The sequence below is a fragment of the Scyliorhinus canicula genome, chromosome 12, assembly GCF_902713615.1.
Source record: "Scyliorhinus canicula chromosome 12, sScyCan1.1, whole genome shotgun sequence".
Taxonomy (NCBI): domain Eukaryota; kingdom Metazoa; phylum Chordata; class Chondrichthyes; order Carcharhiniformes; family Scyliorhinidae; genus Scyliorhinus; species Scyliorhinus canicula.
In genome coordinates, this window is record NC_052157.1 from 16,465,717 (window position 1) to 16,482,990 (window position 17,274).

General features: G+C 52.7%; 1 protein-coding gene across 1 annotated transcript in view; it reads left to right on the forward strand.

The window, feature by feature from the left end:
- Positions 1-16,278: 16,278 nt before the first annotated feature.
- Positions 16,279-17,274, forward strand: part of rhcgb (Rh family, C glycoprotein b) — a 38,979-nt gene continuing 37,983 nt past the window's right edge. Inside the window, 1 exon segment of the mRNA XM_038814130.1 lies at positions 16,279-16,578. Within this exon segment, the coding sequence (XP_038670058.1) occupies positions 16,398-16,578 (181 nt within the window). The 5' untranslated portion in view covers positions 16,279-16,397.

The window sequence follows — 17,274 nt, forward strand, 5'->3', positions numbered from 1 at the left end:
AATGCGCATGCGCGGTGGCCGCCCTCCCCCAGGGCGGCCCACTCCGCCCCCCCCCCTCGGCCCCGCCCCCGCGCCTCAGGCCCGCCCCCTCGCCTCGGGCTCGCCTCCGGCTCGCCTCGGGCCCGCCCCGGGCCCGCCCCCCCGCCTCGGGCCCCCCCGCCTCGGGCTCGCCCCCCCCCCCCACCTCGGGCTCGGCCCCCCCCCCCACCGCCTCGGGCCCCCCGCCTCGGGCTCGGCCCCCCCCCCCACCTTGGGCTCGGCCCCCCTCGGCCCCCCTCGGCCCCGCCCCCCTCGGCCCCCCGTCCCCGCCCCCCCTTGGCCCCCCAGCCCGGCCCCCCCTCGGCCCCCCGGCCTCGCCCCCCCCCCCCCCCGAAGGGCGCCGAAGTTCAGCTTGCCCGGGGCGCCAGCAACCCTAGGGCCAGCGCTGTCGATGGGCCAAATGGCCTCCTTTTGCACTGTATGTTCTCTGTTCACTTAGGTCAGGCAGGACCTGTGGCAAGGATAAAAGAAAAACAAAACATACATTTATGTAGCGCCTTGACCAACCACAGGATGCCTAAAAGCGTTTTGCTGCCAATGGGATGCAGCCATTTCAGTAATGAAGAAAACACAGCAGCCAGTTCTTGTGCAGCAATGTGATAATGACTAGATAATTTGTTTGTGATATTGATTAAAGGATGATTATCGGCCAGGACACCAGGGGAAACTTGCCTTCCTTTTTTAAAGCAGTGCCATGGGATATTGTCGATCTGTTTCAGGGGGTAGTCAGGGCCTTATCCATAAGGAAGCACCCCAAGGGTTGCCAAATCTCCAGGATTGACCGGGAGTATCTAGGAACTGAAGATCAATCTGCAGAACACTGCTGGATAAAAATAATCAGGACATTAAAACAATTTATTTTTGTCATTTTCTTTGAACATTTCTCTCACCAGATTCAACAAATGGAAAATTGAAGGGAAAATAGGCTGTATGGTTAACAGTCAAGTGCCGAATGTGGCCAAGGTGCGGCAGTGGTGGGAATGAGAAGGGGTAGAGTGGGCTTGGATGGAGGAGGAATCTTGTAAGGTGTCTAGTTTGAGGGCTATGGTGACAGCAGCATTGCCAATGGCTCCGAGTATGTATTCAGGGAGCCCAGTGGTGCAGTCCAGGTGAAGATATGGAATCAGTTGAGGAGGTATTTTAGGGTGGAAAGGATGTCGGTGCTAACGCCTCTATGCGAGAATCATGGGTTTGAACCGGGGGGGGGGAGGGGGGGGGGGGGCAGAGGGATGGATAGTGTACACAGGAGGTGGAGGGAAGTGGGGCTGGTCAAGGTGAGGAATCTGTATTTGGAGGAAGGTTTGCCAGTCTGTAGGAGCTAAGGTAGAGGGTAGAGCTGCAGAGGGTGAGTGAGTTCAGGTATCTGCACGTTAGGGACTTTGTGCGAAAGGTCTGGAGGGGGTTCCCTAGGTTGCTGGGATACACCCTGCTGGAGCGACTGCTGCTTCTGGATGTGGAAGGAGAGGGAAGAATTGGGGATATATACAAGTGGCTGGGGAAGCAGGGAGGCGAGCGGGTGGTGAAGATCAAGGAGAAATGGGAAGCAGAGTTGGGGGGTGATGAGACCATCAATTCACGCGACACGTGGTTAGAAGTGAACAGTGGTTTTAATCGTCTTACAACAGAGCCTGCCTGTGACGAGATGAACTCTAGATGAACTGGCAGGCAAACTCCGACTGCCAAGCTTTATACAACCAGTGGGGGGGGTGGAGTCATGGGCGGAGCCAAGGGTGGAGCCCAGTACAAACTTCCGTACATTCCCAGTACACCTCCCCCTAGGGGTAGAGCCGCGCAACTGCTCGTGTGCCGAGCTTACAGAGGCATGGTACAACATGTGTAATACAGTGTGAATTATGCTATTATGATTCACCACATTCACCCCCTGTAAAAATCAAGTCCGGCGGGGGTGATGGTTTACAGATTGAGCCTGTCCGGTGGTCGAGTTGTCCTTTGTGATCGGCGGAGCACCAGGGTTGCAGTCTCTTCTGGTGGCTGGATGATCACGGTCGGTTGGGGTACAATGGCAGACTCCGGGGGTGATTCTGTCCAAGCTTCGTACCCATCTGGTTCAACTGGGGAGTGGGAGCGCTGGGAGCTTGTGGGTGCAGGCGCGCGGAACATGTGTAGCGAACTGGTAGGCGTGGTGGCGTGGGGCGCTGCGAGTTGGGTGGGATGTAGTGTGAGGGGTACCTCGGCGGTGGTAGTGGTAGGATTCGATCCTGCAGGCGCTAGGTCCCAGAGGGATACGGTGTCCTGATGGCCGTCAGGAAACTGTATGAAGGCGTATTGGGGGTTCGAGTGCAGTAGGAGCACTTTTTCCACAAGCGGGTCAGTTTGCCTGACGTGCTTACGGAGGAGTACCGGGCCCGGTGTCTTCAACCATGCCGGGAGCAAAACCCCCGTGGTAGTACCCCTGGAAAAGAGCCGCTCGTGAGGGGTCTGATTGGTGGCGGTACACAAGAGGGACCTAATAGAGTGGAGCGCGTCTGGGAGGACTTCTTGCCAATGGGAGATCGGGAGATTCCTGGACCAGAGGGTCAGTAGGACGGTCTTCCAGACCGTCGCATTCTCCCTCTCCACCAGCCCGTTCCCCCTGGGGTTATAGCTGGTAGTCCTACTCGAGGCGATGCCCTTGTCGAGCAGGTACTGACGCAGCTCGTTGCTCATGAAGGACGAACTCCGGTCGCTGTGTACATAGCTGGGGAAACCAAACAGGGTGAAGATACCATGCAGGGCCCTGATGACTGTGTGGGAGGTCATGTCGGGGCACGGGATAGCAAAAGGGAATCGGGAGAATTCGTCGATGACATTTAGGAAGTACACTAGTTAGTCAAGGGGAGTGGCCTTTTGAAATCGATAGCGAGGCGTTCAAAGGGCTTAGAAGCCTTGATCAGGTGGGCCTTGTCTGGTCTTTAGAAGTGCGGTTTGCACTCCACGCAGATCGGGCAATCCCTGGTGACGGCTTTTACCTCCTCGGTGAAGAAAGGCAGATTTCGGGCTTTAATGTAATGCCGCGGGACAGGGCATCTGGTGGCTCGTTGAGCTTCCCCGGTCGATACATGATATCGTATTTGTCGGTGGAGAGTTCGATCCTCCACCTCAGAATTTTATCATTTTTAATTTTGCCCCTTTGCGAGTTGTCAAACATGAAGGCAACCGATCTTTGGTCGGTGATGAGGGTGAACCTTCTACCTGCGAGGTAGTGCCTCCAGTGACGAATAGCCTCCACAATGGCTTGTGCTTCCTTTTCGACTGAGGAGTGTCAAAGTTCCGAAGCGGAGAGGTTCGGGAGAAAAATGCGACTGGTCTCCCTGCCTGATTTAATGTGGCTGCAAGAGCGACCTCTGAGGCATCGCTCTCAACCTGAAAAGGGACAGATTCATCCACTGCCCGCATGGCCGTTTTGGCGATGTCCTCCTTGATGCAGTTGAAGGCCTGACGGGCCTCAGCTAACAGGAGAAAAAGTGTGGCCTTAAAGAGTGGGCGGGCTTTGTCCGCATATTGAGGGACCCACTGCGCATAATATGAAAAGAACCCCAGGCACCGTTTGAGGGCCCTGGGACAATGAGGGAGAGGGAGCATACGGTCCGGGTCTGGGCCCAGGACTCCGTTTTCCACGACGTAGCCGAGGATGGCTAGTCTGGTTTTGCGGAAAGTGCATTTCTCCTTGTTGTACGTGAGATGAAGCTTCTGGGCCGTCTGGAGAAATCGATTGAGGTTGGCATCGTGGTCCTGCTGGTCATAGCCACAGATGGTGACGTTATCTAAGTACAGAAACGTTGCCCGCAGCCCGTACTGGTCCACCATTCGGTCCATTGCTCGTTTGAACACCGAGACCCCATTTGTGATGCCAAAGAGAACCCGGAGGAAGTGGAAGAGGCGGCCATCGGCCTCGAACGCCGTGAAGTGGCGGTCCTCCGGGCGGATTGGGAGCTGGTGGTATGCAGACTTCAGATCCACCATGGAGAAAATCCGATACTGGGCTATCTGATTCACCATGTCTGCAATCCTGGGGAGGGGGTACGCATCGAGGAGCGTAAACCGATTAATAGTCTGACTATAGTCTACGACCATGCGGAATTTTTCCCCGGTCTTGACGACCACCACCTGAGCTCTCCAGGGACTGTTACTGGCCTCTATGATCCCCTCACATAGGAGCCTCCGGACCTCGGTTCAAATGAACACCCTGTCCTGTAGGCTGTACCGCCTGCTGCGAGTGGCTACAGGTTTACAGTCCGAAGTGAGATTGGCAAAGAGAGGAGGCGGGGGGGGATTCGCAGTGTGGCTAGGCTGCAGATGGTGAGTGGGGGTAGGTGTCTGCCGAAGCTGAGGGTGAGACTTTTGGGATTACATTGAAAGTCGTGTCCCAATAAGCGTGGGGCGCAGAGTTCGGGCAGGACGTATAGTTGGAATTTAGAATAGCTAGCACCTTGGATCGTTAGAGTCGCGACGGTGCGTCCTTGGATGTGGACAGAGTGGGAACCCGAAGCGAGGGAGATAGTTTGCCGTGCAGGAAAAACAGGGAGCGAACAGCGTCTTACCAGATCTGGGTGTACAAAGCTCTCGGTGCTCCCGGAGTCGAAAAGGCACGGTGTACTGTACCCGTTGATTTGGACCGTCGTCATAGAGTTGTGGAGATGTATTGGGCGCGATTGGTCCAGTGTGACCGTGTTGAGTTGCAGGTAGTCGGCGGCTCGGTCGGCTGCGCTGGGGTAGCCCCGCAATGAGTGCCCGCTGAGGTCGCAGTCTTCGATCAAATTTTCTGAGTTTGGAGAGGATGGAGCCTAAGATGGCCGCCCCCGTGGATCGACGTGGCGGGCGGCGAGGAAGATGGCGTCCAAGATGGCGGCCCATGAGTCGCAAGTGGTCGGCCGCGTGGTGGGGGTCCGCCAAGATCGCGGCCCCCATGGATTGCACGTGGCGGGCGGGGGCGGCATCGGGGTATAGGCCGCAGCATTCCGGGGCCTGCGGGCCTGCGAGTGCGGAGAGCGGTTGCTTTGTGCCACGGGAGGGTTAGGGGCTGGGGCCTTCCTTGCCAGACACACTCTGGCCTTGTAGCCTTTCCCCCCACAGCTGCTGCAGGTCGCGTTGTGGGCCAGGCAGTGCTGCCGCGGGTGCTGGGACTGGCCACAAAAGTGGCAGGCTGGGGCAGCATGGTGGCTGGGCAGCCGCGCGGCGCAGGCCTGGGGTAGTCGCTGGTCGGGGGCCCATGACGGGGTCGCGGAGTCCGCAGGAAACAAGGTGAGGCTACGAAACGAGACCTCCATAGTTGTACCGAGTTCAACAGCATCTTCTAAATTTTGGGCCCCTTTCTCCAGCAGTCGCTGGCGCACATAATTTGATCTAAGGCCTGCAACAAAGACATCATGGACAGCAAGTTTTCTATGTGCAGCAGCATTTACTGCCTGGTAATTACAGTCCCGGGATAAGGCTTTTAAGTCTCTTAGAAATTCTTCTAGCGATTCTGTGGGGCGCTGGCGGCGAGTAGTAAAAATGTGGCGCGCGTAGACCTCATTGACGGGCCTCATGTACATTTTGTCGAGTAGGGCCAGGGCCTCTGTATTTGAGCCGGTACAATTTAACTGAGTAGATATACAATGGCTCACCCTTACCTGCAGTAGGCTGAGTTTCTGCTCCTCTGTCGTTTCTGTGGTGCTTGCTTTAGCCAGGTAGGCCTTAAAACATCGGAGCCAATATGAAAAGATTTATTTCGCCTCAGCATCCTGTGGGTCGAGTTCCAGTCGATCAGGCTTGAGGGCTGATTCCATAGTCATTCCTTACTGTTTCTTAAGACGATTAAATTGATGAGACCATCAATTCACGCTACACGTGGTTCGAAGTGAACAGAGGTTTTAATCATCTTACAACAGAGTCTGCCTGTGACGAGATGAACTCCAGATGAACTGGCAGACAGGCTCCCACTGCCAAGCTTTATACAACCAGTGGGGGGGAGGAGTCATGGGCGGAGCCAAGGGTGGAGCCCAGTACAAACTTCCGTACATTCCCAGTACACCTCCCCCTAGGGGCAGAGTCGCGCAACTGCTCGTGTGCCGAGCTTACAGAGGCATGGTACAACACGTGTGATAACAGTGTGAATTATGCTATTATGATTCACCACAGAGGGGGAGATCAATTGGGGAGTATGGAGTGAGGCACTACGTAAGGTAACCGGGACCTCCTCTTGTACAAGGATGAGCCTGATACAGTTTAAGGTGGTGCACAGGGTGCATATGACTTGGGCGAGAATGAGTGGGTTCTTTCAGGGGGGTAGCAGATGAGTGTGAGAGGTGTGGGTGGGGGTCAGCGAATCACACGCCCATGTTTTGGGATTCGAAAAATTGGGAAGATTCTGGGCGGGAGTGTTCGCGGTCTTAGCCAGGATAGTGGAGGAGGACATGGATCCGGACCCTTTGGTGGCGACATTTGGGGTTTCAGAGAAGCCGGAGCTCATGGAGAGGAGGAAGGCTGATATCGTGGCCTTCACCTCTCTGATTGCACGGCGGCTAATTTTATTGGAGTGGCGGTCGGCATCGCCACTGGGGGTAACGGCTTGGTTGGGTAACCTTTACAACTTCCTGCGGTTGGAGAAGATAAAGTGTGAGTTAAGGGGTTCATCAGCAGGAGGGTTTGAGAAAAGGTGGGGGATGTTTGTGACCGTGTTTGAGGAGTTTTCCGTCGTAGGGGTGGGGGGGATGAAAAAGGGGGAAAAATCTGCATAGTTGATTACTGGGAAGTATGCTTCCCAGGTGTTTATTTGCTGTAACCAGTTTTGATACATGTTTGCAACAAAATACATAAAAACAAAACATTCAAGTATCATAAAATTGGATAATGAGGTTTTGCTTTCTAATTGGAGTAGGAAGGTGTATGTGGTAATACCATTGTATATATATATATATATGTGTGCCTCTATTAGGGGATGTACAATAGTACCTGCTATTACAGGTATGTCGGTAAGCCCCTGCATAGTTTGTCGGTAAGCCCCTGCCGGCTAGCTCCGCCCACAGGGAGCTGTATAAATATCCATGAGGTCTCCTGAGCTGCCATTTTACAGCTCCACTTGAGGGAATGACATCTCACGGTAATAAAGCCTCTTTTGTACCGTTTCGTGTTTCTGTGTGCAATTGTTAGCGCATCAGTGTGTCACAAGGTTGGATGTGTTGACCAACTCATGGCTAGAGGGTGGGGGCAAGTCATGTGATGAAACCTCCAGGAATATACTTAATCACAGCAAGCAAGGCTTTCAGCACTGCGATGGGAGTGGCCATGATTTTTATGCTTTAGTCTTGGAGTGGGACATGATGCCTCAACTTTTGAGGCACGTGATATCCATTGAGCTGATATTAACAAGCATGAACAAGTTAACATTTCATGTCATGACATTGTGAGTGGCTCTGCTATCTCTAAGACAAAGGTTTGTGTGTGTAAGTCCTACTATTTGAGCAAAGCCATATTAGCAGTCCAGTGCGGTGTAGGGGGATGTCACAGTTGGGTTGCTGTCTTAAATGCTAAACCATGTGCAATCTTTTTTGATATTTTTATTGGATTTTTTCATTTTGTTTAATACAAAATAAACAAAACAAAACAGAATAAAGTACAAACATAAAACCCCCAAAATGCAGCCTAACCCCTCACATAACCTATCTCCTCCCCCTTCCCTTCTCCCTGCCCCCCTTCCCTCCCCCCTGAGCAACTGACGGTGACCAGCTCCTAGAAATAAACATTAAAGGGCCGCCATCTTCGGTAAACCCCATCAGTTGGTTCCCTCACTGTGTACTTGGCTTTCTCGAGGTACAGGAACTGCATTAGATATCCCAGCCACACTGAGGTATTGGGTGGAGAAGTAGACCTCCATGCCAGCAGTACTCGGCTCCGGGCATTCAGCGAAGTGAAGGCCAAGCCATGGTCCCGCACCCGACTGCAGCTGGGGCAGGCCTGACACCCCAAATATGGCCACTAGGGGACAGGGCTCCAGCTCAATTTTCAGAATCACTGACGTGGTGCTGAAGAAGGAGACCCAGAAACCAGCAAGCTTTTGGTAAGACCAGAACATGTGCATGTGGTTAGCCAGATCTTGAGCACGCTCGCACTTATCTTCCAGCCCTGCAAAGAAGCGACTCATTCTGGATTTGGTCAGGTGTGCTTTTGACTTGGATTAAATCAAGCCTCACGCACGAGGACGTGGAACTCACCCTGCGCAGAGCCTCACTCCACGCCTCGTAATCTAATATGGGCCCTAACTCCTCCTCCCTCCTAGTCTTAATGCCCTTTGCAAACACTGAATCCTCTGACGTCATCCATAAATATTGGACGTGCTCCCTTCCTCCGATCCTGCGAGCGAAAGGACCCTCTCCATTAGAGAGGTTCTTGGCGCTGTGGGAAATGTCAGGAAAATCTGTTTCGCAAAGTTGTAAGGATCTGAATAAGTCAGGTTGTAAGAGCCCAAACTTTTCCGACAGTTCCGACAGGGGCAAACCACCCCTCTAGGAACCGATCACCCACTCTATCCAGCTCCTTCGCTTCGCACCCCCCGAAACTGGCATCCAATCTCGCAGGCTTGAACAGGTGATTCACACTAAAGGGCAGTAGCACAGTGGGTAGCACTGTTGCCTCACAGCTCCAGGGTCCCGCGTTCGATTCTCAGCTTGACTCACTGTCTGTGCAGAGTCTGCACGTTCTCCCCGTGTCGGCGTGGGTTTCCTCCGGGTGCTCCGGTTTCTTCCCACAAGTCCTGAAAGACGTGCTGTTAGGTAATTTGGACATTCTGAATTCTCCCTCTGTGGTGACGAGGGGCTTTTCACAGTAACTTCATTGCAGTGTTAATGTAAGCCGACTTTTGACAATTAAAAGATTATAAAAAGATTATAAAAATTATAAATGGGAGCCAGCTTTGACATTGACCGCAATTTAAAATGCTGTCAAAATTGTCTCCATATTTTCAAAGTGAAGACAGCCACTAGATTTGCCAATTACTTTGGCGGTGAGAAAGGGCGCGAGACCATTGCTAATGCCCTCAGATAAGACCCTCGACACAACTTTGATTCCACCTGGCTCCCGGGTCACTGCACCAACCCAACACTTTCTCCACATTAGCTGCCCAACAGTAAAATATCAGGTTCGGCAATGCCAAGCCCCCTGACTGTCAATCCTTTTGAAGGACTGCCCTACAAATCCTTGGGGTCTTGCCCGCTCACATAATAGATGTAATCAACTTTTCGATTCAGGAAAGACCAGCAAAGACTGGAACAAAAACAAAAATCTTGGCAAAATGTTCATCTTGACTGACTGAACCCTGCCCACCAAAGACAGGGGAAGATTATGCCACCTTTGCCAATCGGTCTTGACCCTACCTATCAAGATTGTATGGGTCAGTTTACAGAGATGGGCCCAATACTGGGCTACTTGGACACCCAGATACCTAAAGCTGGAACCAGCCATACAAAAAGGTGAACTCCAAGATTAAATCCCCTCCCTGGGGGATTTACTGGAAGGCACTCAATTTTTCCAAGTTCAGCTTGTACCCTGAAAAAGAGGCAAAGCACCTCAGCAGCTCCATTATATCACCCATGGTGCGGGGGGGGGGGGGGGGGGGGGGGGGGGGTCCGTTACATAAAGTAAGAGATCATCAGCATACAGGGACACCCTATGCTTCACCCCTCCCCTCACTACCCCCCTCCACTTAGCTGAAGCCCTCAAGGCAATGGCTAAAGACTCTATCGCCAATGCAAACAAGAGGGGGGACATAGGCCACCCCTGCCTCCTTCCCCTATTTAATTGGAAGTACCTCGAGCTCAGTTATTGGTGCGGACACTAGCTGTCGGGGCCTTGTACAACAGTCATATCCAAGGCACAAACATGGCCCCATCCCAAACATCTCCAAGACTGCAAATGATGCTTCCATTCTACCCGATCTATTACCTTCTCAGCATCTAATGCGACGATTACCTCTGGAACAAGCCCCTCGACTGGGAAAGCACCACATTTAGCAATCACCACACGTTACACAGTTGCCGGCCTTTAACAAAACCCGCCTGAGCTTCCCCGATAATTTGAAGAGGTTCCAGCCTCATTTTCATTTCATTTCAGTGCTAACAGCTTGGACAGTATCTTGGCGTCCACATTAAGTGGAGAAATAGGGCAGTACGAACCACATTCCACGGGGTCCTTATCCTTTTTTACTAGAAGTGAAATTGATGCTTGCATCAGCGTCTCGGGCATGGAACTCCCTGTTACCGAGTCCTCAAAGATTCCCTCTAATAACGACACCAGCTGTCCTACAAAACATGTTGTAAAACTCCACCGGGAACTCACCCTCCCCGGGGCCTTACCTGTCTGCATCTGCCCGATTGCTAGGAAAACCTCCTCCATGTCCAATGACCCCTCTAATCCTTCACGTTATTCTGCCCCCACCTCGGGAAATTCTAAGCCCTCCAAAAACTTTGACATACCTGACCTCTGGATAATCTCTCGGGGGAGGTTACCTGCCACCTCAACTGGCAAGCCAAGAGATGACTAGCCTTCTCCCCTTACTCATATGTAAACCCCCCCCCCCCCCTTTGAGTGCCGGAACTGGCGCACCGCCTTATCCATAGATAACAGGTGAAACTGCATCTGTCGTTTCTTCCTACAAGCAAGGAACTCTGGGGTTGGATCACTCGAGTGCCTGCAGTCTACATCCAAAATGTCATCTACCAACTTTTGGCATTCCTCCCCAGCCTCCCTATCTATATGTGCTTTGTGCAAAATTATCTTCCCTCTAATCACTGCTTTCAGAGACTCTGACAGAGCTGAGAGTGAGAGGGACCCGCTCCCATTAAACCCCATATACTTGTCTATCGCCCTCGATATGCTTCCGCAGAACCCCAAATCCGGCAATAACCCCACATCCAGCCTCCATGTTGGACGCCGAACCAAATCGATTAGATGTGGAGAATAGTCTGAGATGACTATCGCCGAGTATTCAGCTTTCCTCACCGCAGGCTGAAGAAAAAATCTATCCTCGAGCTTACCTAAATTCTGGGGAGAAAAAAAGAAAATTCCATACCCCCGGGATGCATAAACTGCCACAGATTTCCTCCCCCCCCCCCCCAATCTCCTCCACCTTTGCCGCCCACAAAGGGGCCTGCTACTTTGGCTTGGACCAGTCCAGTTTCGGATTCAAGTCATTGTTTAAGACTCCCCGTAGAATCAACTGGTGTGTCCCTAAGTCTGATATTGCAGCCAACAACCTCCCCATGGGTGTTACATCAAGCACTCAAGTCTTGCATGGATCAGCTGAAGAGGGTATTCGCAGACATCTTCAACCTCACTTTACAACAATCTGAGGTCCCTATCTGCTTCAGGAAGACGACCATCATTCCTGTACTAAAGAAAAACCAAGCAGCGTGTCTTAATGACTATCGTCCAGTGGCTCTGACATCCATCATCATGAAGTGCTTTGAAAGGTTAGTCATGGCACAAATCAACACCAGCCTCCTGGATTGCCTTGATCCACTACAGTTCGCCTATCGGTGCAACAGGTCCACAGCAGAAGCCATCTCCCTTGCCCTGCACACAACCCTGTAACACTTAGATAACAAAGACACCTATGTTAGACTCCTATTTATTGAACACAGCTCAGCCTTCAACACCATTATTCCTACGAAACTCATCTCCAAACTCCGTGGCCTGGTCCTCGGCTCCTCCCTCTGCAACTGGATCCTGAACTTCCCAACCCACAGACCACAATCAGTAAAGATAGGCAACAACACCTCCTCCACGATCATCCTCAGCTCCGGTGCCCCACAAAGCTGTGTCCTCAGCCCCCTACTATACTCCTTATACACCTATGACTGTGTCGCCAAATTCCCCTCCAAGTCAATTTTCAAATTTGCTGCTGACACCACCGTAGTGGATCGGATTTCAAACAATGACGAGACAGAGTACAGGAATGTGATAGAGAATCTGATTAATTGGTGCAACGACAATAATCTCTCCCTCAATGTCAACAAAACGAAGGAGATTGTCATCAACTTCAAGAAGCGTAGTGGAGAACATGCCCCTGTCTACATCAATGGGAACGAAGTATAAAGGGTCGAGAGCTTCAAGTTCTTAGGTGTACAGATCACCAACAGCCTGTCCTGGTCCCCCCCCCCCCCCCCCCCCCCCCACCCCCGCCCCCCCATGCCAACACCCGTTAAGAAAGCCCACCAACGACTCTACTTTCTCAGAAGACTAAGGAAATTTGGCATGTCAGCTGTGTCTCTCAACAACCTTTACAGATGCACTATAAAACATTCTTTCTGGTTGTATCACAGCTTGGTATGAATCCTGCTCTGCCCAAGACCGTAGGAAACTACAAAAGGTCGTGAATGATAGCCCAGTCCATCGCGCAAATCAGCCTCCCATCCATCGACTCTGTCTACAATTGCCGCTACCTCGGAAAGGCAGCCAGCATAATTAAGGACCCCATCCATCCTGGACATGTCTCTTCCACCTTCTTCCGTCAGGAAAAAGATACAAAAGGTTTGAGATCACATATCAACCGACTCAAAAACAGCTTCTTCCCTGCTGCCATCAGACATTTGAATGGATCTACTTTGCATTAAGTTGATCTCTACACCCTAGTTATGTCTGTAACATTATATTCTGCAGTCTCTCCTTCCTTCCCCATGTACGGTATGCAACAAACAATACTTTTCACTGTAGACTAATATTTGCAACAAATAGTAAATTAAATCAAATCAAATCGTCCCAATTTGACATACACATTCACCAACACCACGAACTTACCTTCCACTGTCCTAGTGACTATAACACACTTACCCCCCTGATCCGTCAGGACCCTTCCCTCAAGAAAACGGACCCTTTTGTTAATTACCATCTTCCAGCAAACAAACCCTCTCGGCACATAGAAATCTATCCAAATAGGTCCAACAGGCCGCAGCCCCTCCCCCACCTCACTCCCATTCACTAGCTAAGATCTAACTGTTAATGAGGTAGCCCCCCCCCCCCCCCCCCCACGCCAGGGCCCACACCCAAAGAACAAAGAAACAAGCCAGAAACTCCGCAATCCCCCAACTCCCCACCCCACCCAATCCCAGCTACAAAGGAATAATCAAAGCCAAAGGCTTGACACTTCTCAATCTTCAATCTTGAGCCATATATTATCCACATTACTGCCTTAATCATTACCCCCAACTTCTTTGGCACCCCATCACTCCTCCAACAACACATACACTCCAATAGAAAACAATAAACCCCAGTTAACCAAACATATGTCCAAAAATATTAAAACACCCCCAAAGATCCTCGCCCATCAACATTCATTAAAGTCCCATTCAAACCCACCCAATTCAGTCCAAGTCCTTGTTCTTTGACAAAAGCCCCCGCCTCCTCCGCTGTCTCGAAAAAATGATCCTTTGAGTTGGGTGTGACTGTCAGTCTCGCCGGGTACACCACACAAAAACGCACTCCGCTCTTGTGCAATGGCGACTTTCCCTTATTAAAGGCCGCACGCCGCTTTGCAAGCTCTACCCCTGATAAATCTGAAAGCTGCTGCCTTCCCACCTCACATCCTGGTTTTCTTTGGCCCACTTCAGGACCCGCTCTTTTATCCGGTAACTGCGGAAACACACTGGGCGGGATTCTCCTTCGGCTGACGGCGGGATCGGGAAACGCGATTGGGCGGAGAATCGGTTTTGACACCAAAATCGTGGTGGACGAGGAGAAGGGTCTTGGGGCCAGGGTGACACCCCATGGGACTGAGGGGGTGCCCAAGCATGGACTGCCAATGCTGCTGCCATCTTGCTCCGCACCCGAGTGACCACCCACCCTGGCTTCTGGTTTTGTAGAGTGACACCTGCCACATGGGTGCCCCACCCAACCACCCTCGCACCGCAGCCCCCACCCTCCAGCCCACCACCCCGCACCACACCCTCAGCCATACCAGCTCCCACCCAACTGGCCGGCGCCCACCAATGGGGCATCACGCCCAGAGTAGCCCCTACAGGGGAGGGTGCCAGATGGGGGCTACGAAGCGTACCACTGGTAAGGGCAGCACCAGCCAACAGTACCCCTGGCAGCAGGGATGGGCACCAGGGCCCAAGGTCCCCACGGTGTCGGGCACCAACGGGTTCAGGGATGTGGAGAGATGGGAGGGTGAAGGGGACATGTAGGGGCAGCGTCCGCAGAGCTAACATGTTGGTCATTCATCCCCTGCAAACAATGGATATTGGAATTCAACCAGCAATGGTGGCCTTCCTCCAAGCCACCGCAGCACTGGAGGATGCACTGTGGCTGTATGAGCTGGGGCTGCTCCAGGAGGAGGAAGCTGAAGCAGCAGAGCGTGCCCCAGAACTACAGGAGGCCACCGCTGAGGATGGAGATCCAGACGCCCAACAGGCCGAGGAGGAGGAGGTGCAAAGGAGGCGGCGCATGTGGCCTCATGTATACTGGCAGCGCTAAACCAGGGCCCTCCACCCCCTTCAGCAACCCCATGATCCTGAGCCTGCTCGACCTGTTCTCCAGGCTCTCGATCTTCGCCCTGCCTCCTATCCTCTTATTCCTATCCTCCAGCATCAGCAGCTCAGCTTCCAGCGAGACTAGGTGGTCGCTATGTCGCGACTAGGTCCCCTCCACCCCCTTCAGCATCTCGCCATGCTCCTTCACCGCCTCCGAGATCCTTCCTAATCTCTCTCTTATCGGACCCAGCGCATCGTCAACAGGCCTATTGAGGGGTCTCCATCACCTCCCTTCCTTGCCACTCAGTGCTCTTGAACTCGAGTACCATTATCTCAATGAACGTTGCTACTGTGATCGGTGTGGCCCCAGCCGGCGAGGTTGCCTCTGGCATCTTTCCTCCCAGTGAGCTCCGGTGAAGGGTTACCACTCGTACCCTTGTTTCCAACATTCTTTTTCCCGGCCTCCGACATCTTCGCATAAAGTAGTGTTAGATTGGTCGGGTTTGTGAGCCAATTCCACCCCCCCCCCCCCCCCCCCCCCCCCCCCCACCCCCCTCCAGAACCGTGCGAAAAGGACCAAATAACAAGAACCTTGGTGGGAGCTACCTTATGTGCGACCTACTCCAACAAGCCGCCACTGGAACCCGCAGGCCATGTACAATCTAACCGATCGTCGACTCGGACCCGTTCAAACTCCTTTCACACTCTACATTCAAACTCCTCTCACACTCAATCCTCTGGAGCGATCGTTAAGAGACCCTGGGGCAAATTTTTGGAGAACAGCCAGAGAGGTGCCCTGCCGGACCCGTGTCCCGACCCACAGGCATGCATCCCCCAAATAATATTTTATCATAGAATTTACAGTGCAGAAGGAGGCCATTTGGCCCATCGAGTCTGCACCGGCTCTTGGAAAGAGCACCCTACCCAAGGTCAACACCTCCACCCTATCCCCATAACCCAGTAACTCCACCCAACACTAAGGGCAAGTTTGGACACTAAGGGCAATTTATCATGGCCAATCCACCTAACCTGCACATCTTTGGACTGTGGGAGGAAACCGGAGCACCCGGAGGAAACCCACGCACACACGGGGAGGATGTGCAGACTCCACACAGACAGTGACCCAAGTCAGAATCGAACCTGGGACCCCGGAGCTGTGAAGCAATTGTGCTATCCACAATGCTACCGTGCTGCCCTCATCAGGGCAGGAGAACAAGACAAAAAGCCTTGCTTTTAGGGCAGCACGGTGACGCAGAGAGTTAGCCCTGCTGCCTCACAGGGCCGAGGTCCCAGGTTCAATTCCGGCTCTGGGTCACTGTCTGTGTGGAGTTTGCACATTCTCCCAATGTTTGCGTAAGTTTCGCCCCCACCACCCAAAGATGTACAGTCCAAGTGGATTGGCCACACTAAAATTCTTAAAACTGGGGTGGGATTTGCTGTGCTCTCATTGGCTGCCGCACTTCCTGCAACTTTGAAATGTATCAAACCGCTTGCGGGATGTCCGACAAGAGGTGCTATATAAATGCAAGTGCTTGCAAAACAAGGACCCAGCCCAGTTGTGCTCACATCTGTCTTCCCCAACCGGCTTGCTTCTGAATTGCGGCTCTCTTGGGAGATAAAAAAAAAGAAATACAATTTCAGTCTCAATGCGTTGTCAATTAATTTTTTGGAGGAGGGTAGGGGGCAAAGAAGTTGCCTGCAGCTGAATTCAGCGTCCAGTCTCCGCCTTCCCTGGAGAGCCAGCCTCCACGTTTCTGGAGCTTTAAAACCTGGATTGCAGGGCTGATTAGTCACTTGCCATCCACCCACACCTCCAGCTAGTCTCGTTCCTGTCCCTCTGCTCTCCAGGGTAACGCAAGGTGCATTTCATTGAAATTGACCGCTATTGTCTCTCTCTCTCGCGCCTGCACTGGAAGAATGAAGAACACTCTGATGCGCTGGAAGTTGCCTATCGTCTGCCTCGTCTGGCAAGTGGCGATGATCATCCTCTTTGGGGTTTTCATTCGTTACGACGAGGAATCGGACGCACATTGGTCCGTCACCATGCTGTCTCAGAACCACAGCCTCTTGGAAAACCAATTCTACTTCAGGTATCCCAGTAAGTACAGCCAGCCATGCCTCTCTCTCTTCACCCTCCCCCCCACCCCTCCCAAAACAAAATCCCTGCCACCAACTCCAAATCCCCCCTCTACCCCAACCCCCCCACCCTCCCCACCCCCCAATCCAATTTCTCTTTGCAACTACCGGAAACGGGGTTTGGGGAACTCAAACTGTAACTGCTGGATGGAGGTGGTGTGGGGTGAAAGAGAACATACCAGCACCCCCCCACCCCCAAAAAAAAACCTTACATCGATGGTCAGCTCCCCATTTGTAATTTTGATCCGAGCCATGATGTGGAGATGCCAGCGGTGGACTGGGGTGGGCACAGTATGAAGTCTTACAACACCAGGTTAAAGTCCAACAGCCGAGGAAGGAGCTGCGCTCCAAAAGCTAGTGATTCCAAACAAACCTGTTGGGACTGTTGTGTCCTTCCAGCGTTTACTTTTGTAGAGCGCGGGCAGCCCGGTAGTTAGCACAGTGGCTAGCACTGTTGCTTCACAGCTCCAGGGTCCCAGGTTCGAGTCCCAGCTCCGGTCACTGTCTGTGCGGAATCTGCACGTTCTCCCCGTGTGTGCGTGGGTTTCCTCCGGGTGCTCCGGCTTCCTCCCGCAGTCCAAAGATGTGCGGGTTAGGTGGATTGGCCATGATAAATTGTCCTTAATGTGTCCAAAAAAGGTTGAGTGGGGCTACTGGG